The sequence below is a fragment of the Babylonia areolata genome, chromosome 21 (assembly GCF_041734735.1).
Source record: "Babylonia areolata isolate BAREFJ2019XMU chromosome 21, ASM4173473v1, whole genome shotgun sequence".
NCBI classification, from domain to species: domain Eukaryota; kingdom Metazoa; phylum Mollusca; class Gastropoda; order Neogastropoda; family Buccinidae; genus Babylonia; species Babylonia areolata.
In genome coordinates, this window is record NC_134896.1 from 40951972 (window position 1) to 40976050 (window position 24079).

General features: G+C 43.6%; 1 protein-coding gene across 1 annotated transcript in view; it reads left to right on the forward strand.

Annotated features, from left to right (window-relative positions):
• LOC143296624 (eIF-2-alpha kinase GCN2-like) overlaps window positions 1-24079 on the forward strand; it is a 71587-nt gene that overhangs the window by 13190 nt on the left and 34318 nt on the right. Inside the window, exons 6-15 of the mRNA XM_076608653.1 lie at window positions 1577-1743; window positions 4192-4379; window positions 6264-6430; window positions 8449-8559; window positions 10138-10290; window positions 14024-14088; window positions 15907-16027; window positions 18475-18575; window positions 20778-20908; window positions 22456-22604. Coding sequence (XP_076464768.1) covers window positions 1577-1743; window positions 4192-4379; window positions 6264-6430; window positions 8449-8559; window positions 10138-10290; window positions 14024-14088; window positions 15907-16027; window positions 18475-18575; window positions 20778-20908; window positions 22456-22604 — 1353 coding nt within the window. The remainder of the gene's footprint in view (window positions 1-1576; window positions 1744-4191; window positions 4380-6263; window positions 6431-8448; window positions 8560-10137; window positions 10291-14023; window positions 14089-15906; window positions 16028-18474; window positions 18576-20777; window positions 20909-22455; window positions 22605-24079) is intronic.

A 24079-nucleotide genomic window follows, 5' to 3' on the forward strand; every position in this document is an offset into this window, starting at 1 on the left:
GCCTACCAACCTTCTGTAAACACTCCTGCCTACCAACATAAACACTCCTGCCTACCAACATAAACACTTAAACACTCCTGCCTACCAACATAAACACTCCTGCCTACCAACCTTCTGTAAACACTCCTGCCTACCAACATAAACACTCCTGCCTACCAACCTTCTGTAAACACTCCTGCCTACCAACATAAACACTCCTGCCTACCAACATAAACACTTAAAAACTCCTGCCTACCAACCTAAACACTCCTGCCTACCAACGTAAACACTTCTGCCTACCAACATAAATACTCCTGCCTACCAACCTTCTGTAAAGACTCCTGCCTACCAACATAAACGCTTCTGCCTACCAACATAAATACTCCTGCCTACCAACATAAACACTCCTGCCTACCAACATAAATACTCCTGCCTACCAACCTTCTGTAAAGACTCCTGCCTACCAACATAAACACTCCTGCCTACCAACATAAACACTCCTGCCTACCAACCTTCTGTAAACACTCCTGCCTACCAACATAAACACTCCTGCCTACCAACATAAACACATAAACACTCCTGCCTACCAACCTTCTGTAAACACTTCTGCCTACCAACATAAACACTCCTGCCTACCAACATAAACACTCCTGCCTACCAACATAAACACTCCTGCCTACCAACCTTCTGTAAACACTCCTGCCTACCAACATAAACACTTCTGCCTACCAACATAAATTCTCCTGCCTACCAACATAAACACTCCTGCCTACCAACATAAACACTCCTGCCTACCAACCTTCTGTAAAGACTCCTGCCTACCAACATAAACACTTCTGCCTACCAACATAAACACTTCTGCCTACGAACATAAACACTCCTGCCTACCAACATAAACACTCCTGCCTACCAGCCTCATGTAGACACTCCTACCTACCAACATAAACACTTCTGCCTACCAACATAAACACTCCTGCCTACCAACATAAACACTCCTGCCTACCAACATAAACACTCCTGCCTACCAACATAAACACTCCTGCCTACCAGCCTCATGTAAACACTCCTGCCTACCAACATAAACACTCCTGCCTACCAGCCTCATGTAAACACTCCTGCCTACCAACATAAACACTCCTGCCTACCAACCTCCTGTTAACACTTCTGCCTGCCAACATAAACACTCCTGCCTACCAACATAAACACTCCTGCCTACCAACATAAACACTCCTGCCTACCAACCTCCTGTTAACACTTCTGCCTACCAACATAAACACTCCTGCCTACCAACATAAACACTCCTGCCTACCAACCTCCTGTAAACACTTCTGCCTACCAACATAAACACTCCTGCCTACCAACCTTCTGTAAACACTCCTGCCTACCAACATTAACACTCCTGCCTACCAGCCTCATGTAAACACTCCTGCCTACCAACAAACACTCCTGCCTACCAGCCTCATGTAAACACTCCTGCCTACCAACCTCATATAAACACTCCTGCCTATCAACATAATGTAAACACTCCTGCACACCAACCTCATGTAAACATTCCTGCCTACCTACCAATGTAATAGACATTCTCTGTGATGGGCAGGGAGAGGAGGGTGTGTCAGGGTCCCCACCCATGCCCTCCTCCTCATGGACCTCCACCATCAGCCCCATCGTCTCCACCACCACCTCTCCGCCGGACGCTGCCCCCCAGTCCTCAGTGTTTGTCACCCCTCTGTGTCCTGCCCACGCCGCTCCCACACCCAGGAAAAGGTAACTCCGGGAGGGGAAGAGTTGTAGAGATGCCAACTGTTACGATTTCCACTGGGTTTTTTTTTTGTTGTTGTTTTTTGCTGCCCCATCATCTGCACCGTTTCAGTGGCATTACTCCCACGCCGCTCATTTAGATTCCCCCCATACACGGCCACACCCGGGTTCGTCCGTCGCGGTTCCAGCGTCTGCAGTCCACAGGGAACCATCGATGTTAGGTCGCCAGGAGGCCACACACCAGAGGAGACCCTGCACTGCTGCTGAGTCACTTCGGTGGTGTTCAGTGGTGCCTGTTCTGTTTTAACATACTTAGGACACCACCTACTAAGCCCCCTACTAACGACAATAATGGCTTAGTCGCGGAGCCAGACTGAGTGAGCGTCCCTCCCAGAGTGGAGACCGCCACCACGTCCTTCAAACAATAGCCCCCCATGAATCTGCCGACACTGACGACATTGATAGGACTCACCCCAAGCACAGAAGTGGAGGGGTATCGAAACTGAGGTTTCCACTGTATTTTGTTATGCTTGATCGCATTTTTTGTGTCGACGTTACGCCAACGTCAAAATTGTTCTGAGGAGTTCATTTTCGACTACATAGCTTGGTCACATACTTTCCTGTCGTAACATTACCCAGACGCTCTAGACCTATCAATCACGAGGCCAGGGCAGTCACTGCTAACCTTGGTCTCACGTGATGATGATGCTCAGCTGATCGTGTGTGTGTTTACATTGTTTGTATGCCTTGAAGATTAAATGTAAGTTTGCTGGTTTTTGGCTCAGAGCCGGCGTGTTCCATCCAAATTCAGAATCTTCCTACCAAATTTCCTGACTGATCCTACAAACACTTGACAGGGGTTGGTGTCTCTGGAGTTGTCAGGTTGTTTCAAGGAGGCGTCAAAACATGCACAATAAGTAGTCTTTAAGTTTCACGTCTTTCTACTCTGAAGTGATGTTAGATGGGGGTAAAAAAACATGTAGGAAGGGAAAGGTGGGGGTGGGGGGGGGGGGGGGAGGCAGGTGGAAGGAAGCGTGGATGGGGAAAGTTATGACTCTGTGTGTGTGTGTGTCATGGGCATGTATGCTTGTATGTGTATGTGTATGTGTGTGATTGGTGATTGATGGACACAGAGTGTTTGATTAGTGATTGGTGATTGATGGACACAGAATGATTGATCAGTGATTAATGTGACAGGGTTGATTTATCAGTGATTGATAATTGGACAGAGAATGATTGATCAGTGATTGTTGTGATAGAATTGATTGATTGGTTACTGATAATTGATAGACGGAGAGTGATTGATCAGTGATTGATGGACAGAGAGTGATTGATCAGTGATTGATGTGACAGAGTTGATTGATCGGTGATTGATGATTGATGGACAGAGAGTGATTGGTCAGTGATTGATGTTTGACGCGAAAGTGAATGATCAGTGATGTATGATTGATGTGACAGAGAGTGATTGATGGACAGACAGTGATTGGTCAGTGATTTGATGTTTGACACGATAGTGAATGATCAGTGATGTATGATTGATGTGACAGAGAGTGATTGATCAGTGACCTGTGTTTGAAGTGACAGGGTAATTGATCACTGATTAATGATTGATATGACAGTGATTGATGATTGATATGACAGTGATTGATCAGTGATTAATGATAGATATGACAGTGATTGATCACTGATTGATGATTGATATGACAGTGATTGATTAGTGATTGATTTGACAGTGATTGATCATTGATGATTGATATGACAGTGATTGATCAGTGATTGATAATTGATATGACAGTAATTGATCAGTGAATGGTGATTGATATGACAGTGATTGACCACTGATTGATGATTAATATGACAGTGATTGATCACCAATTGATGACTGATATGACTGTGATTGATCAGTGATTAATGATTGATATGACTGATTGATTAGTGATTGATGTGACAGAAAGTGATTGATCACTGATTGGTGATTGTTATGACAATGATTGATCACTACGATTGATGTTTGATATGAGAGTGATTTATCAGTGATTGATGATTGATATGACCATGATTGATTAGTGACTGATGATTGATGTGACAGTGACTGATCACTGATTGATGATTAATATGACAGTGATTGATCACTGATTGGTGATTGATATGACAGTGATTGATCACTGATTGGTGATTGATATGACAGTCATCAGTGATTCACAATTGATGCGACAGTGATTGATCACTGATTGATGTGACAATGATTGATCACTGATTGATGATTGATATGACAGTGATTGATTGATGTGACAGAAAGTGATTGATCAGTGATTGATATGACAATGACTGATAGATGATGAATGTGACAGAAACTGATTGATCACTGATTGATGATTGACATGACGGTGATTGATCACCAGTTGATGATTGACATGACAGTGATTGATCACTGATCAACGATTGATGTGACAGACTGACCAGCACCCCCAGGAGACACTCCGAGTCGGAGGTGGATGAGGTGGTGGGGGTGCGGGGGCGGGGGGGCAGCAACAACAACAACACCAACACCAACAACACCAACAACAGCAGTGCGGTGTGCACGCTGGTGTTCAACAAGGGGCAGGGGGAGCGACATGTGCAGCGAGGCAAACAGGAGCCCAGTACGTGTGTGTGTGTGTGTGTGAGGGGCGGGAGGGGTGGGGGGGGTTCGAACCTGTGCTGTTAATGTGGGTGGTTTGTGTGGGAGGTGTGCGTGTGTGTGTGTGTGTGTGTGGTGGGGGGGGGGGGGTGCATGTGTGAGATTGGTGGGTTGGAGGAATGCTTTTTTTTTGTGGGGGTGTTTGTGTGTGTATGTGTGTGTGTGTGTGTGTGTGAAAGAGTGAGTTTTTGCATGTTTGTGCATTTGATCTTTTGAAGGTGAAACTGAGTGTGCATCCACTTTGTGTGTGTGTGTGTGTGTTTTGCTTGTGTGTGTTATGTGTGTGTGTGTTTTGTGTGTGTGTGTCTCTGTGTGTGTGTGTCAGTGTGTGTGTGAAAGCAGTAGTGTATGTACAAGTGCCTATGAAGTAAAATACATATAAGTTTATGTGTGTAAGAGAGAGAAAAGAGAGAGAAGAGAGAGAGAGAGGGGGGGGGGGGGAATGCATGTATGAAGAAATCTGTGTGAGAATGAGATGGTCAGTGTGTGTATTTGCACTGCATTAAAACAAAAAAGATTTTTGTGCTTGATTATTTTCTTTAATGCTATTATTGAACATAGGTTGAATATTATCATGAAGAGTTGTTAGTCATTTGTTAAGATTTTTTTACAAATATATGAAAGGGCCCTAAATGTTCTGTAAGTGAACATCACACTTAATTCTTGCATAAGGATATCAACAAAAACAAAAATCAAATACACATCTGTACAGTCATAGATGACTAGTTTTCATTTATGCAAAAAGGTGACCAATCAGTTTGCGATTACTGATTTGTATCTGAGGGTCCTGGGGTTTGAGTCTCGGTGATGGTGCCTGGTAGGTAAAGGGTTAAGATTTTTCCAATCTCCCAGGTCAACATATGTGCAGACCTGCTAGTGCCTGAACCCCCTTCGTATACACAAGCAGATCAAATACGTACGTTAAAGATCCTGTAACCCATGTCAGCGTTTGGTGGATTATGGAAACAAGAACATACCCAGCATGCACACCCCCGAAAGTTGAGTTTGGCTGCCCACATGCAGGGTAAAAATGTTTATACATGTAAAGGCCCACCCATGTACATACTAGTGAATGTGGGAGTTGCAGCCCATGAACGCAGAAGAAGAAGAAGAAGTATCTTACCTGGCATTTTAAGTTGGCTAATCTGTTTGCGATTACTGATTTGTATCTTACCTGACATTTTAAGCTGACTAAAATCAGTTTGTGATTACTGATGAGTATCTTACCTGACATTTTAAGTTGACTAAAATTTGTTTGTGATTACTGATTTGTATCGTACCTGACATTTTAAGTTGACTAAAAATTTGTTTGTGATTACTGATTTGTATCGTACCCGACATTTTAAGTTGACTAATCAGCTTGGGATTACTGATTTGTATCTTACCTGATATTTTAAGTAGACTGATCAGTTTGTGATTACTGATTTGCATCTTACCTGACATTTTAAGTTGACTAATCAGTTTGTGTTGACTATATCTTAAGTTTGATTAATAAATTTGTGATTACTGATTTGTATCTTACCCACCCCTGAAAACAGAGTATGGCTGCCTACATGGCAGGGTAAAAACGGTCATACACGTAAAAGCCCACCCATGTACATACAAGTGAACGTGGGAGTTGCAACCCACAAACAAAGAAGTATCTTGCCTGACATTTTAAGTTGGCTGATCAGTTTGCGATTACTGATTTATATCTTACCTGGCATTTCAGTTTGACCAGTCAGTTTGCATGATTACTGATTTGTATCTAAGCTGATGTTTCAAGTTTGACTCATCAGTTTTGCCATTACTGATGTGTATCTCACCTGACGTTTTCACCTGTGCGTGGTGGGGTGGGGGTGTTCAGGTCAGGGGGGTGGGGGCAGCACAGTGTACTGCGGACTGGACCAGAGCACGGGGGAGACGGTGGCGGTGACGGAGTGGGTGTTCAAGTGGAGGACCGTGGCCAAGAAGTCGCACGTCAGGGCCGCCGACCTGGACGAAGACAAGGAGGGCATAGCCTACCTCAAACAGGTGGGTGTGGCACAGGTTTGTGTGGGTGGGCACAGGTTTGTGTGGGTGTGGGTGTTGTGTGGGTGGGCACAGGTTTGTATGGGTGTGGGTGTTGTGTGGGTGTGGCACAGGTTTGTGTGGGTGTTGTGTGGGTGGGCACAGGTTTGTATGGGTGTGGGTGTTGTGTGGATGGGCACAGGTTTGTATGGGTGTGGGTGTTGTGTGCGTGGGCACAGGTTGGTATGGGTGTGGGTGTTGTGTGGGTGGGCACAGGTTTGTATGGGTGTGGGTGTTATGTGGATGGGCACAGGTTTGTGTGGGTGTGGGTGTTGTGTGGATGGGCACAGGTTTGTATGGGTGTGGGTGTTGTGTGGGTGTGGGTGTTTTGTGGATGGGCACAGGTTTGTGTGGGTGTGGGTATTGTGTATTGTGTGGGTGGGCACAGGTTTGTATGAGTGTGGGTGTTGTGTGGGTGGGCACAGGTTTGTATGAGTGTGGGTGTTGTGTGTGGGTGGGCACAGGTTTGTGTGGGTGTGGGTGTTGTGTGGGTGGGCACAGGTTTGTATGGGTGTGGGTGTTGTGTGGGTGGGCACAGGTTTGTATGGGTGTGGGTGTTGTGTGGGTGGGCACAGGTTTGTATGGGTGTGGGTGTTGTGTGGATGGGCACAGGTTTGTATGGGTGTTGTGTGTGGGTGGGCACAGGTTTGTATGGGTGTGGGTGTTGTGTGGGTGGGCACAGGTTTGTATGGGTGTTGTGGGTGGGTGGGCACAGGTTTGTATGGGTGTGGGTGTTTTGTGGATGGGCACAGGTTTGTATGGGTGTTGTGTGTGGGTGGGCACAGGTTTGTATGGGTGTGGGTGTTGTGTGGATGGGCACAGGTTTGTATGGGTGTGGGTGTTGTGTGGGTGGGCACAGGTTTGTATGGGTGTGGGTGTTGTGTGGGTGGGCACAGGTTTGTATGGGTGTGGGTGTTGTGTGGGTGGGCACAGGTTTGTATGTGTGGGTGTCGGGTTGGGGTGTTGTGTGTGTGTGTGTGTTTATGTGTGTGTGTGTGCATGTGCGTGTGTGAGTGTGTGTGTGTGTGTGTGTGTGTTGATGATTCAAAGCATGTCAATGTTTGGAGAAATAGGGATTGGTGCAGGTTTCCTCAAATAGGTGGGTGTGGGTGGGTGCAAAGGTGTGGCAAACTTCAAACGGGGATGTGTGTGGGTGGGTGGGTGTGAGGGTGTGGCTTACCTTAAACAGGTGTGTGTGGGTGGGTGTGGGTTGGTGTGAGGGTGTGGCTTACCTCACATAGGTGGGTGTGAGGGCTTGGTGTGAGGGTGTAGCATACCTCAAACAGGTGGACGTGTGGGGTTGGTGTGTGGGTGTGGATTACCCCAAACGGGTGTGTGTGTGTGTGTAGGTGGTTGGGAGGGCATGGCCTAGCTCAAACAGGTGTTAAGGTATGGATGGGTGGCATGTGAGGGTGTGGCCTCAGCTCAGACAGGTGGGTGTTGGTGTGAGGGCGTGGCTACCTGAAACAGGTTTGACAGTTTGACTAAGTGTAAGCATGACCCATGTGAAAGTATGACCGCCATGTGAAAATCTGACTCAGCTTTAGGTCAGGCAGATCTGTGGAGGAGAGAAACTTAGCAGTCCTTTGTGAGATATATCACTTAGTACTGATTTGTTATTGACTGTCTGTTAAGTCGTTCTCCTCATTCATTTTTTATGGGAAGCTGATCTGTGGAGGAGAGAAACGTAGCTGAGACTTGTGAGACATATCACTCAGTATTAATGTATTGTCTTAAGTCAGTGTACTGATCCATTTTTTTTATGGGAACTGTGCATGCTTAAATGAGTGAATATTCTGATATATGTGTGCACATTGTCTTTATGTGGTGTTGATTATTCTGTCTGTGTGTTTGACAGTTGCGGTGTGTTTTTTTTAGAATGGTGGTGGTGTTTTAGCGTAGAGAGCTCAGTCATAGAGAGCTCAGTCAAAAGGTGACAGCACCTGAGTCGGAACGATGGTTGGTTGTTGTTTTATTTTCAGGTGAAGAGCATTGAACAAGAGGCATGGACCATGGTGCGGCTGTGCCATCCCAACATTATCAGGTACCTGGGGTTCCGGTACGTGCGGGACCCGGGAAAAATCACAGTCCACGTGAGTCTGGTTATTGTTGTGTGCTCGAGTCTGGTTATTGTGGTGTGCTTGAGTCTGGTTATTGTCATGTGCTTGAGTGAGTCTGGTTATTGTGGTGTGCTTGAGTCTGGTTATTGTCGTGTGCTTGAGTGAGTCTGGTTATCGTTGTGTGCTTGAGTCTGGTTATTGTTGTGTGCTTGAGTCTGGTTATCGCCGTGTGCTTGAGTTCTCGCCGGTCATAGTTTACCTTTAGAAGGAGTTGAACAATAGAAAAGATATCATCCATTTGATTTGTTTTTTTAACTTTGTGCTAATGCACGTAATTGAATGTTTTGTTTTTCAACAAAATGTATTTCATTGAAAGATAGTAAAGCCCATGGATACACACTTGCACATGTGTGCGCACACACAACACATTAAACATACACACCACACATGTCTGCGCATGTGGACACGCAATACATGTGTGAAGTGAATCACTCTTTTCTCTCAGTCTCTCCATTTTCCAGTGCACTAACTGGGTGAAGTTTAGCATTGACGGCACTGACATCCCTCACACCAGGGGAAGGAGAAAGAACAGACATACAGTCAGTACATCAGAACACAAACCATCTGAGGAGAACTGAAAAAGAACAGTCAGTGTCATCATCTCAAAAGATGACGAGGAACAGAGAGGTATGGGGAGGGGGGTCAGGGAGGAACATAGTGAGGGAGGAGGAGGGGGTGGGAGAGAGACAGAGGGAGAGAGATGGGCAGAGATGGAGAGGGATTTGGAGAGAGGGGTGGAGAAACTAGGGGAAAGAGGAGGGAGAGACCTCCGCACAAAGTGGACTGACACCAGTGATCACATCTACCACTGCTACCCTCTTCCCCCCTCCCCAACTTCCTGAAACAAAGGGGATGGGGGAGGAAAGACAGTGAATGGTAATTTTTTTTGGGGGGGGGGGGTGGGGTGGGGTGTGTGTCTGTGTGTGTGTGTGTGTGGGGGGGGGGTGTTGGTGTGTGTGTGTGCTTATTTGTTCACCAATTTGTGTTTTATCCCATGCGTTCATTATTTTTTTTTTTTTTTAAATTCTGTTGAGTAGTGCTGTTGGCATTTTACTGTGAAGACATCCTTCTTGATATCACCGTTGGAAAAATGTTATTGCCCACAACATTTATTTGATAATGTTTCCATGACACATTCCTTGTATCTTGCCCATTGGATTGTAACTCTGTATAACGACCGCAAACGAAATGCATGCTAGATGGATGAATGAAAGTGTGGGTGCAGGAATTAACTCACTCAGTACGGCCAGTCCTCTCTTCTCCTCTACACAGACCCCTTGGATGTCCAGTGGGTGTCTGAATGACCCAACCTTTAGCTTCCGTCATCAGAACTGTGGTATTCTTTGTCAACATTCACCTCTTCAGTATAAGAGCGTTCCGCTTGCAATATTTTGATGATGGTAATTGGGGTGGAACGCTGTTAATGTTGTCTTTCGCCGTTCATATGGAGAGAGTTAAAGAACCAATGGATGAGAGAAGAAAGAATCCAGAAAAATGAACATTGATAAAACCAGTGTCATCAGTTGTGCACACTGTGCGACGCTCACACAGGTGCTGTCAGAGTACTGCGGAGGCAGCAACCTGGGTCTGAACCTGCGTGGGCGTAAGGCGGTTCCCATGGAGACGCTGCGTCAGCACACGGAGGGCATGCTGCAGGCCCTGCACTACCTGCACGAACACACCGTCGTCCACAAGTTGTTCAGGGTGAGTGGCTCACACTAGGGAGGGTTGGCAGGCCTTTCATGGTGGACCTTTCGTCGCTTACAGAGCGAGAAGTAGATCATACGACGTCATGGGCAGCCCACCACCATAGCAAGCTTTTCTGAGTTTGCACTGCCTGTGTTTGAACAACTTTTCGGCAGGGTTTATAAATGCATCAGTTTGAATACGTAATGGTAGATATGTGACAAGAAACATGCTCAGTGTAAACATATAAGACTAAAGCTAATAATGGGTATTATTATAAAACCAAATATATCTTGATAACTTGCAAAAATAGTCACCGACAATGTTCGAACTCCTTTCGTCAGAACAGCGATTTCCATGACGAAATTTCGGTCTTTAGGTGACCTGGAAAATAAACAACAGGAAATGGAGACACACATGCCTATCTGGTTGTCACTAAAAATAACCGGGAAACCTCCATGAAAATCAGACAGAAGTGGCTCTGCAAACCCTTCCAACTATCCGCACGAACACACCGTTGTTCACAAGCTGTTCAGAGTGAGTGGCTCACACACACACGATCTCCATGAACACATCATTCACAAGCTGTTCAGAGTGAGTGGCTCACACACACACGATCTCCATGAACACACCATCATTCACGAGCTGTTCAGAGTGAGTGGCTCACACACACAATCTGCATGAACACACTGTTGTTCACAAGCTGTTCAGAGTGAGTGGCTCACGTCTGTAACTCCTTCACCGCCAAGTTTCGGTGTGAAAAACACAGCCCAGCACCAGATATTTTAGACTTGATGCTCTCAGTCACACGATTCACCTTCACCTTCATCTATCTTGATGCTGTTTGGGCACAAGTGAAGACAGCGCCACCACTCTCCTTCACCTGTCTCCGTCCACGCAGTTAAGTTCATGTCAGGACAACACAGTGGACTTGTCCACTTCGAACTGGGTCAAGGGGTAAGGTTAATCAATTTCCTGTTGTGTGGGAAAATTGATTGTCCACTTCGAACTGGGTCAAGGAGTAAGGTTAATCAATTTCCTGTTGTGTGGGAAAATTGATTGTCCACTTCGAACTGGGTCAAGGGGTAAGGTGAATCAATTTCCTGTTGTGTGGGAAAATTGATTGTCCACTTCGAACTGGGTCAAGGAGTAAGGTTAATCAATTTCCTGTTGTGTGGGAAAATTGATTGTCCACTTTGAACTGGGTCAAGGAGTAAGGTTAATCAATTTCCTGTTGTGTGGGAAAATTGATTGTCCACTTTGAACTGGGTCAAGGGGTAAGGTTAATCAATTCCCTGTTGTGTGGGAAAATTGATTGTCCACTTCGAACTGGGTCAAGGAGTAAGGTTAATCAATTTCCTGTTGTGTGGGAAAATTGATTGTCCACTTCGAACTGGGTCAAGGGGTAAGGTTAATCATTTTCCTGTTGTGTGGGAAAATTGATTGTCCACTTCGAACTGGGTCAAGGGGTAAGGTTAATCAATTCCCTGTTGTGTGGGAAAATTGATTGTCCACTTCGAACTGGGTCAAGGAGTAAGGTTAATCAATTTCCTGTTGTGTGGGAAAATTGATTGTCCACTTTGAACTGGGTCAAGGAGTAAGGTTAATCAATTTCCTGTTGTGTGGGAAAATTGATTGTCCACTTCGAACTGGGTCAAGGGGTAAGGTGAATCAATTTCCTGTTGTGTGGGAAAATTGATTGTCCACTTCGAACTGGGTCAAGGAGTAAGGTTAATCAATTTCCTGTTATGTGGGAAAATTGGCAACAGCTCTCAACTGATGTTATAATGTAAAACGTGATCTGTTTAATACGATACCTCAAAGTCGCCTTATACACTACCATTTCAGTTGTCAGTGTTCACAATTTGGAAGTTCCCCCACCCCATGGAGATGGCATGTGCTTTTCCAAATAGTACCAGTAGTATCCCCCCTCCCCCGAAAACGGAGTATGGCTGCCTACACAGCGGGGTAAAACCATTCATACACGTCAAAGCCCACTCATGTACATATACAAGTGAACGTGGGAGTTGCAGCCCACGAACGAAGGAGTATTCCCCCCTCTCTGGAAATTCTGTGCCATGAATTTCCTCATTTCTGACACTTTCTTTTGTTACTAGCCTTCTTCTTTTCTTTTTTTCTGTCTTTCTGTCGTCTCCTCCTGTCAAACTTTCTTGCTGGTCCATTCACCATTTTTGGTGGTGTTTTTTTTTTTTTTTCAGAAACCCTTGAATATGTTTTTTGTTGTTGTCTTTTTCAAGACTTGATAATGAGGCATTCTTTCTATGTTGTATTCTTGTTTGTGCCTGGGACGTGTGAGTTGCCTTTTGGCATTTTTTGGTTTTGTATGCCTGTTACTTTGTACGATAAGCATATGTATGATTTTATGTTATTGCGTATTGTCATAAACGTTTGTGTTAACTTTTTTTTTTAATCCTCTGACAAAAAAAAAGATGGAGTGGTGAATGTCAGAGGCATGTCAATGGTTTATGTGCATTCATATGGCAGTGCTTGTGTTTAATTTTCTTGTTGACTCACTTGTGTAAACAAAGTGAGTCTATGTTTTAACCCGGTGTTCAGTTGTCTGTGTGTGTCTGTGTGTCCGTGGTAAACTTTAACATTGACATTTTCTCTGCAAATACTTTGTCAGTTGACACCAAATTAGGCATAAAAATAGGAAAAATTCAGTTTTTTCCAGTCATCTTGTTTAAAACAATATTGCACCTCTGAGATGGGCACAAAAAAATAATAAATGAAGCCTAATTATATGCAAACTGCGTTTACTGTTATATTTATATTTTTTGTATTCTCTAAACTTGGCACTTTGATCTGATATTCTGACCCAACAACAAGAGCAGTCATTATTATCATATTTTGTTCAAACAGGAACTTCTTTTGCTCAGCATGGAAGTTTTATTTATTTTGCAAACGTTTTGGTGCAGATAGTAAATAAGGGAAATTACTCTGTAATTAATGCTAGGGGACTTAATTTGCTTTAAACTGATCTTTCTCATCTTAAACATTACATTTTGAAATTATACACAATACATAAAAAGCTTGGATTTTTGTTAAAGTGTATCACAAGTGAGTCTTGAAGGCCTTGCCTCTCTTGTTCAGGTTTACTTTCAGGTTCTACAGGATCAGTATTGACAATATTTTAGGTCCTGATGAGGCCTTTGTGTGCTAAGCTGGGCTTTAAACAGTGATAAATTAATGAAACTTTTAACACTATTAACCCTTTTACTGCCAGACTAGCATTTATGCAGCAGCTAGGTAGAGGACCCGTGTCACTGAAGGGTGACCAGATCACTGGTCTGTTATCCATGAACCTAGTGCTCTTTATGTTCAGTGGTAGGATAGGTCATTATTTCTACACATCACAGGGGGAATCCCAAGCTGTTATTAGACACCATATTTTCTGTGTTCATTGCACAAGGGAATTTTTCACTCTGACTGGCGGTGAAAGGGTTAGTAAATGATTTAGAAACTATTACTCAGTCAAGAACATACAGTCAGATAATCATTAAGTCAGGTTTATACATGATCATACAGGATGAAATTGAATACTTGCATTACCAAAGCCAGATGTTAAATGCTTACGTTTGGTTGCCAGCTCATATCTGAATTTTCACATTATACTTGAACACCACAGCTTAAGACGCGTTCTTATTTTTCTCTTCAGCTTTCTTGTATGTATTTTTACTATGATTAATTCAAGATGTTATCTGACTGCTTGTTATATGATTGTTTTCAGGCGTCCTGTGTGTTTGTGGACAGTCAAGGAAAAGTGCGGCTTAGTGATTATGCCATTGACAAGAGGTTAGTGTTTTTGAGTCTTAAATCACAGACATTATTCACATTCTCTTAGTCTTTTATATTGTCAATAAATGGGCTTCTTCTTACAAGCGAAATTTATATCAGTCAGAATAAAAAAAACCCCAGCAAATTGATTCCCTTTGAACATCATGGTATTTTTGTGATTATCTATGTGTGTGATTCCAGCACCCAAACTCCTCAGACAGCAGATATACTAACCTTTTCTCTTTCTCCCTTCTTTTCATCCCTGCTTTTAGGGAAACTTTTTATTTCTTTTTTGTATTCTTTTAATCATTATTGATGTTGCTCTGAATCTTGTGCAGAGACAAATCAAAGCGCTTTCACTCCAGTCATTCACACACATGCATAACTCTGAACTGGAGAAACTGAAGACAAGGGAGAGGCAGGGGAGGGATGCCATCATGGGAAGAGGTGGGTTTTAAGTGAGGGGACCTGATGAAGCAAAGAGGAAGTTCATTCCAAATGCAGGGTACAGAGACAGAGAAAAAATGGTGGCTGACAGTGGAGTGTTTTGAATCTGGCTATCAGAGCGGATCTGAAGCCAGTTGTAGAGAGCGAGATGGAGTGTAGAGGTGGAGGCAGCCACTGAGATAGGAAGAGGCAGATTTGTGAATACATTTATGATAAAATAGAGTGCTGATCTTGTGCTATTCTATGTGAGACAGGGAGCCAATGGAGATTTTGCAAAAGAGGAGTGATGTGCTCAGATCTTTACTCTCTGAGGACAAGTTCTGCAGCGATATCTATGTACTTTGATGTGCTGAGATCTTTTCTTTCTGGGGACACGTTCTAAAATGATGTCTGTGTACTTTGATGTGCTGAGATCTTTTCTTTCTGGGGACACGTTCTAAAACGATGTCTGTGTACTTTGATGTGCTGAGATCTTTTCTTTCTGGGGACACGTTCTAAAACGATGTCTGTGTACTTTGATGTGCTCAGATTTTTGTCTTTGAGGACAAGTTCTATAGCGATGTCTGTGTACTTTGATGTGCTGAGATCCTTTCTTTCTGAGAACAAGTTCTGTAGTGATGTCTGTGTACTTTGATGTGCTGAGATCTTTTCTTTCTGAGTACACATTCTAAAATGATGTCTGTGTACTTTGATGTGCTCAGATTTTTGTCTCTGAGGACAAGTTCTATAGTGGTGTCTGTGTACTTTGATGTGCTGAGATCTTTTCTTTCTGAGGACAAGTTCTAAAACGACGTCTGTGTACTTTGATGTGCTCAGATCTTTTCTTTCTGAGTACACGTTCTAAAACGATGTCTGTGTACTTTGATGTGCTCAGATCTTTTCTTTCTGAGTACACGTTCTAAAACGATGTCTGTGTACTTTGATGTGCTCAGATCTTTTCTTTCTGAGTACACGTTCTAAAACGATGTCTGTGTACTTTGATGTACTCAGATCTTTTCTTTCTGAGTACACATTCTAAAACGACGTCTGTGTACTTTGATGTGCTCAGATCTTTTCTTTCTGAGTACAAGTTCTAAAACGATGTCTGTGTACTTTGATGTGCTCAGATCTTTTCTTTCTGAGGACACGTTCTGAAACGACATCTGTGTACTTTGATGTGCTCAGATCTTTTCTTTCTGAGTACACGTTCTAAAACAATGTCTGTGTACTTTGATGTGCTCAGATCTTTTCTTTCTGAGTACACGTTCTAAAACGATGTCTGTGTACTTTGATGTGCTCAGATCTTTTCTTTCTGAGGACACGTTCTAAAACGATGTCTGTGTACTTTGATGTGCTCAGATCTTTTCTTTCTGAGGACACGTTCTAAAACAGTGTCTGTGTACTTTGCAGGTTACGGGAGCTGTACAGGGAGATCGACGTGACCCACATCAGGGTGAAGTTTGAAGACTCCACAGACAGGATGCCCCCGACCATAGGCCGGGGCAGTAAGAAGGGAGACGTCTATCAGCTGGTGAGTCACACACACACACACACACACACACACACACAACACACACACAGGGTTGTATTGGAAGCAACGCATATACATGCACACATACAGACTTGCATTCTTTCCCCCCACGTTCCCCCCACCCCTCTCTTTCTCTCTGTCTGCCTCTCTTTTCTCACTCTGTTCTCTCTCTCTTTCTCTTTTATACACACAGACAGTTGAGTTGAAACCACATACACGCATGGCTCTCTCTCTCTCTCTCTCACATGCACATACATACACACACAGAGAATTTAATTGAACACACACACACACACACACACACACACACACACACACATATTGGACAGAAACTCAAACCTGAATGTTCGTCCTACATACATACATAACGCACGCAAAATCAGCAGCATTAGAGACTTTTTTTTTCCACTGCATGAGTCCTCCTGTCTGCATCATGAAGAACAGGACAGATACTCAGTAAGAGGAAAGACATCTATCAGCTGGTTGGCGAGCCTCTGTCTGCTTACTGCTTATTTCAATGTGCATGCAGATACACCTTCACCAAAGGATTTTTGTTGTTGTTTTTCTTTCAAACTTCAGTTAAAAGTCTTGTTTTGATTACACATACTAAACCGTGACCCACTAGTGCAGACTCTGGCAGGGGTCTGATTCCTGTCCTGTGCAAACTACTACCCGCCTATGCGGAGAAAACGAAAGTAGCCTATGGCCGATAACTTTATTGCTGCCATGTAAACATGAGAAGAGAAGTTAAGCTGAAGAGTGCAAGACGATACCCGAACAACTGATAGGTTAAAGCATTGAACTTTCATTCTGAGAGTTCCAGGTTCGAATCCCGTTCACAGCACCTGGTGGGTTAAGGGTGGAGATTTTTTCCAAATTTTCCATGTCAAGAGATATGCAAACCTACTAGTGCCTAAACACTGTTTTAATTACACATACTTAACCTGTGACCCACTAGTGCAGACTCCGGCAGGGGTCTGACATTCCTGTCCTGTGCAAACTACTATCCGCTTATGCGGAGAAAACGAAAGTAGCTACGGCCGATAACCTCCCGGAAGTTGGTAACCTCCCCTATGCCCCTCTGGCTTGCGCCCTCTTTATATATATGCAAACCTGCTAGTGCCTGAACACTGTTTGAGTGTCTATGCTTGCATGTGATCAAATCAGCCATGAAAGGTCATGAAATCCATGTCAGCGTTTGGTGGGTTATGAAAACAAGAGCAGCATGTTGGTCCGCAGAAATGAAGTATGGCTGCCTACAAGACAGCGTTAAAGCAGTTACGCACGTAAAAGCCCACTCATACATGCAAGTCTTCTGCGTTTGTGGGCTGCATCTCCAACGTACACACAAATGTACGTGTGGGCTGTTACATGTGTGACCATTTTTACCTGGCAGCCATAGTCAGTTTCCGTGGGTTTGTATGCTGGGTATGTTATTTCCGTAACCCACTGAATGCTGACATGGATTACAGGATCTTTACAGGATCTGCATATGTGATCTTCTGCTTGCGTGTACTTACGAAGGGGCTTCAGCCACTGGCAGGTCTGCACATTTGTAGACCTGGGAGATGGGAAAAATCTTCACCATTAATCCACCAGGTGCACCGAAAACTTGAATTCAGGGAACTCCGGCGAGAGTCCCATTAACCATTCAGCCACTGTACCCGTAGTACATACAAGTGAATGTGGTAGTTACAGCCCATGAGCACAAAACAAAACAAGAAGAAGATGAGCACAAGACTGGTGATGGTTTTAGCATGGGGTGACAGAGTGTTAAAACTGAAGACAGCACAAGACTGGGTGATGGTTTTAGCATGGGGTGACAGAGTGTTAAAACTGAAGACAGCACAAGACTGGGTGATGGTTTTAGCATGGGGTGACAGAGTGTTAAAACTGAAGACAGCACAAGACTGGTGATGGTTTCTTGCAGGGGTTGACAGTGTTAAAACTGAAGACAGCACAAGACTGGGTGATGGTTTTAGCATGGGGTGACAGAGTGTTAAAACTGAAGACAGCACAAGACTGGGTGATGGTTTTAGCATGGGGTGACAGAGTGTTAAAACTGAAGACAGCACAAGACTGGTGATGGTTTCTTGCAGGGGTTGACAGTGTTAAAACTGAAGACAGCACAAGACTGGGTGATGGTTTTAGCATGGGGTGACAGAGTGTTAAAACTGAAGATAGCACAAGACTGGTGATGGTTTTAGCATGGGGTGACAGAGTGTTAAAACTGAAGACAGCACAAGACTGGTGATGGTTTTAGCAGGGGGTGACATAGTGTTAAAACAGAAGACAGCACAAGACTGGTGATGGTTTTAGCAGGGGGGGTGACAGTGTTAAAACTGAAGACAACACAAGACTGGTGATGGTTTTTGCAGGGGGGGGTGACAGTGTTAAAACAGAAGACAGCACAAGACTGGTGATGTTTTTTTTGTTTTTTGTTGCAGGGGGTGACAGTGCTAGCGCTGAGTGTTGGAGACTACATCACTGACACGGTGCCCGAGATTCCCACCACCCTGCACCCTGCACTGGTCGACTTCCTCAACAAGTCAGTGTGATTTGCTGCAACTGGGATGGGCACAGAGAGGGGGGTTGGGAGGGAGGGTTTGGGAGGTGGGGGGGTCGGGTGTGGGGGGTTGTCATACCTGCCAGTTCTGGTTAACTGTTTGTGGTCAGGAGCAGGTGCAGTGAGTTTTTGTTCTTGTTGTTTAAAAAAAAAAAAAAAGAGGTTTCAAGTCACATAACAGTACATAAACTCAAAGAACACACAGCCAGTGTTTTGTGAGATTGTAATGTAAGTCAGTTGCTGGATATTGTTGAGGGACGTTTTCAGACAAACCAGTGTGTGACAAGATCCAGTTAACCTGTGGCCCCTGTTAGGGCATGGAGGATTTCAGAAAACAAACACAATCACAACTTGATTTGTCATAATGTGTGCGTTAAAGGTAAAGTAAATATTTATCACCAACAGTATTCATGTCACATTTTCTGCGAATAATGATTTTCGTTTGGAATTGATTTGCTTGCCCTGTTTCAGTGAATAAACAGTAATTATTTAAGAAACAGAGGATCAAAAATGCATGTTAAAGATCCCATAATCCGTGTCGGTGTTCAGTGGATTATGGACACAACATACACAGCGTACACACCCCTGATAGCAGTATGGGTGTCTGGATGGCATATGCTCTTACATATAAAAAAAATCCCTTTAATACATACAATTGAATGTGGAATTTTCAAGCCACAGAGGAGGAGAAGGAAGGACAGTTTCAGTTTCAAGGTGGTGTCAATTCCACCAGGTTGTGGGGGGGACACAAGGGATGCAGCAGACGTCACTCTCCTCCAGCCTGGTCTGCTCTCGGCCTCTGACACCAGCTCTGGCATCTTCAGATGAGTCCAGGTCTTGACGTCATCTGTCCAGCTTCTCCTTGGTCTTCCCCTCTTTCTTCCGCCCTCGGTGATGCCCTGCAGGATGGTCTTGCACAAGGTGTTGTGGCGGGTCACGTGGCCAAACCAGGCCAGCTTCCTCCTTTTGATGGTGGCCAGGAGGGGTTCTTGATGTCCGGCGAAGGCTTCGACTTTGCTCCGGACATAGTCGTTGGTCTTGTGTTCAGTCCACAAGATGCGGAGCAGCTTTCGGTAGCATTTCATCTCAAATGCTTGGATCCTCTTCTCAAGCTCGGATGCCTACTCTCACCAGTCCTTTTCAACCTGTTCCTGGAGAACATCATGAGAGAGACCCTCCTAGACTTCCACACCACCATCTCTGTAGGAGGAAGACCAGTCTGCAACCTACGCTTTGCAGATGACATTGACTTACTGGGAGGGAGCAGCCAGGAACTCCAAGTTTGGTGTCGTATACTTACCATGTCAAACTGATGCAAACTAGGCCTATTGGTTTGCTCTGCTTGGCCAAATTTCGCGCAGCTAACAGTGAAAAGATTACCTGTCTTGCCCGGTCTGCTCTTAGCCAATTAAACGCCTCTAAAAGCTATAAGCGCTGAATCATTAATTTGGCCAAGGCTCTCCACGCCATCATGTCAGGTTTACGTTCTGTCTCATCTTACGCTTTTTTGGGCTATAAAGCATATTCTTTTGGCCTTATTTTGCTGCATACGGCTTGTGTTTATTGTATTCTTACATTCTGTGTACTCGATTCGACTTGGCCCCCTCGATTCGTTCGATTTTTTCTACCTCTAAGTCAATCCTGTCTTTCCTTTCTCTGTTGAGGCAAGATCTGACAGACAGGCGCTGCACCACATGTGTGTATTTAAGCATCTGCACATAAAGACACAGCACGCTGCTCAGGCCTTTAGAGCCTACCCTAGGTTTGTATATAAAACATTACCACAAAATGCAGTTAGGTAATTACACAAACTAAACTAATAAGTAAAAGATTCGTAGACAGCAAATGATTGTTAAAAGATAAGAATAGGAAATAAGAAGTAATTTGTGAAAGAAAATAGAACAGAAAATAGTGAGGAAGAAAGAAGCATATGCACCTGACTGTGACAGCAGGTGGGTTGTGTGTGTGTGTGGTGTGAGTGTGTGTGTGGTGTGAGTGTGTGTGTGTGTGTGGTGTGTGTGCGGGCATGTGTGTGGTGTGTTTATGTGTGGTGTGTGTGTATGTGGTGTGTGTGTGTGGTGTGTTTGTGTATGTGTGCGGTGTGTGTGTGTGTGGTGTGTGTGTATGTATGTGCGTGTGTGTGTATGTGTGTGTGTGTGTTGGTGTGTGTGTGTGTGTGGTCAGGTGTCTGACGAGGGATGACCGTCAGCGGTGGTCCACGGGCCAGCTGTTGAACCACCGGTTTCTGAAGGAACCACTGACTGTGCTTCTCTCCCCTCCCTCTCCGGGGAAACAGGCCGCCACCAACAGGCAGGGTAATGAAGGCTGCTCCCCCCTCTGAGGGCCGGATGTTTAAAAAAAACATACATTTATGTTTGCTCCACTACCGTTGTGAAGTGAAAATTTGTTTCCTTTCCTTTGGTTTCGTTTCATTTCTTTTGCTTTGTCAACTCTCAGCACTTAGCTGTTTTGATTCTGGGCTTAAAACCTGCCCCCTTTTTTTTTCTTCTTCCTAAAACAGCTCCTCCCTCACCTTTTCTCTCTTTCTGTTTCTGTTCTGCGGTTTCTGTAGCTGTTTGTTCACATGTTTTTTTTTTTAGTTTTGTCTCTCATTCCTCTGAATCAGTTGCGCATGCCTGTGACTGACTTTGAAAGCGCTTTGATTTGCGTCTGGACAAGATTGTGCTATATAGATATAAGTTCTCTTCTTTGTCTATTTCTTCTTATTATTATTATCATTGTTATTTTTATTATAATTATCTCTCTGAGTGTGGGTTGTCTCTGTGCTGTGAGAGTTCACTTTCTTCTTTGTTCCTTTCATTTTGTGGGTTTTTTTTTTTGGGGTAGTGGGGGGGGGGGGGGGGGACTTTTTTTCCTTTTCTTTTTGTCTCTCTTTTCATTATTTGTGTGTATTGAACTAATATAATTCTCAAGGTTTTGTTTTTGCTTAGTTCAGCTTCAAAATGACTGCTGGACTTGATGGCAAAACTATATTTGAAAAAGAAAAAAAAACAACAACAAAAAAAACCAGGGTGTAAAAGTTGGCTAAAAGACCCTCTGAATAAAAATGTGCGATCCATTTTTCCTGTGTTACACACGTTACACGGGTCAGGTGGTTGGGAAATGGCGTTGAAGAGAGCGTGACCCAAAGAGAAGCGTGCAGCTCACAAAGCAGCAGTTGCATTACTTACATGTTTTTTTTTATCCTGAGGGCCTCGCTCTCACCCAGCGTTTTTGACTCGCTTGTGTAAACAAAGTGAGTCTATGTTTTAACCCGGTGTTCGGTTGTCTGTGTGTGTGTGTGTGTGTGTGTGTCCGTGTGTCTGTGTGTCCATGGTAAACTTTAACATTGACATTTTCTCTGCAAATACTTGGTCAGTTGACACCAAATTTGGCATAAAAATAGGAAAAATTCAGTTCTTTCCAGTCATCTTGTTTAAAACAATATTGCACCTCTGGGATGGGCACAAAAAAATAAAAAAGAAGCCTAATTATATGCAAACTGCATTTACTGTTATATTTATATTTTTTGTATTCTCTAAACTTGGCACTACCTCTTATTCTGACATAACAACAAGAGGAGTCATTATTATCATTTTTTGTTCAAACAGGAACTTCTTTTGCTAAGCATGGAATTTTTATTTATTTTGCAAACGTTTTTGGTGCAGATAGTAAAGAAGGGAAATTACTCTGTAATTAATGCTAGGGGACTTAATTTATCACAAGTGAGTCTTGAAGGCCTTGCCTCTCTTGTTTGTGTTTTGTGTTTATTTCCATTTCTTAGTTATGCGGTGTGAACGTTGGTGGGTGGCGAAAACACATACTGACAAGCTGGCAGTTGAACACGCGTTGTGGTTTGCAGGGGATGACGATGACAAAGATGACAGCGACGATGAAACGGACTTCATTGAGTATAGGACGTCCATGGAGCGAAGCGGCAAGTCCAGGCTGACTCAGGAGTTCCATGTGGAGAAGACGCTCGGCAAAGGCGGCTTCGGTGATGTCCTGAAGGTACTGTGTTGTATTGTGCTGTATTGTACTGTATTGTGTTGTATTGTACTGTATTGCATTGTGTTGTATTGTATTGTGTTGTACTGTATTGTATTTCATTGTATTTCATTGCATTGTATTGTGTTGTATTGTATTTTTATTATTTTATTTAGTTTTTATTTATTTATTTATTTTCTTCTTTTTTTTCTTTTTTTTCTCAAGGCATGATTAAGCGCGTTGGGTTACGCTGCTGGTCAGGCATCTGCTTGGCAGATGTGGTGTAGCCTATGTGGATTTGTCAGAACGCAGTGACGCCTCCTTGAGCTACTGATAATGACACTGTATTTCATTGTATTGCATTGCTTTGTATTGTATTGTATTGTATTACATTTTTTAGTCACATCAGATTTCTTTGTGTGAAATTTGGACCGCTCTGTTCTCCCCAGCGAGAGTACATCACAGAGACATCTGAAGGTCTTGTCTTGTCTTGTGCTGTGTTTTGTTGTACAATATTGCTTTGCATTGCATAGTATTGTATTGCGTTGCATTGCATTGCATTGTATTGTGTTGTATTGCATTGCATTGTATTGTATTATATTGGACTTCTTTTTTTTTTTTTTTAGTCACAACAGATTTCTCTGTGCAAAATTGCTCTACTCTCCCCAGGAAGAGTATGTCATAACATTGCAGCATCACCCTGTTGTTTTTCCTGCATACAATTGTATTTGTTTTCCTGTTGAATTGGATTTTTCTGCAGAATTATGCCAGGGACAATCCTTTTGTTGCCATGGGTTCTTTTTACATGTCCTGAGTTCATGCTGCACATGGAACTTTGGTTTATTGTTTCATCTGAATGACTAGTATCTAGACAAGCACTCAAGGTCTAGTTGAGGGGGAAAAAATAATGGCTAGTGTCTTATTCGATCCCACACACTCAGATTCTCTCACTTCCTAGACACATGCATCGCCACTAGCCACCACTCGGTATAACATTGTGGACATTTTTTGTTTCACTTTTATGCAAAAACATTGACAGTACACTTTTTTTTTTCTTTAATGATCACAGACTTGAAAGATCATCCATACTGTATGTAACATAATGAGTAAAGACAGCATGTGTGTTGATAAATGTAAAATCCTTAAAAAAAAGTTAGATGCTCTACAGCAATGCAGGGTTCGTCATTAACATTTTTTCACATGAGCGCCTGCGCTCTAGTTTCAGAATTTTGATGAGCGCAAACTGAAAACTAAGAGCGCACACTAAAAACTTCTTCTTTTCGCCATCCCCTTCACCGTCAGCCTTCCTTTTTGGGATCAAATATTTCAGTATTTTGATTTTGCACGGCCGCAAAATCGATCGTGTGCTCCACTTTTCTACTCTTCAAGTCTGAAGAGCGCTCTTTTGCATAGCCTCCCCTGATTCACTAGGCCTACTTCCGGTTGAACTAACAAAACGTAAACAGACGGCTTTCAAACTTTGGTAAATGCAAAACGAT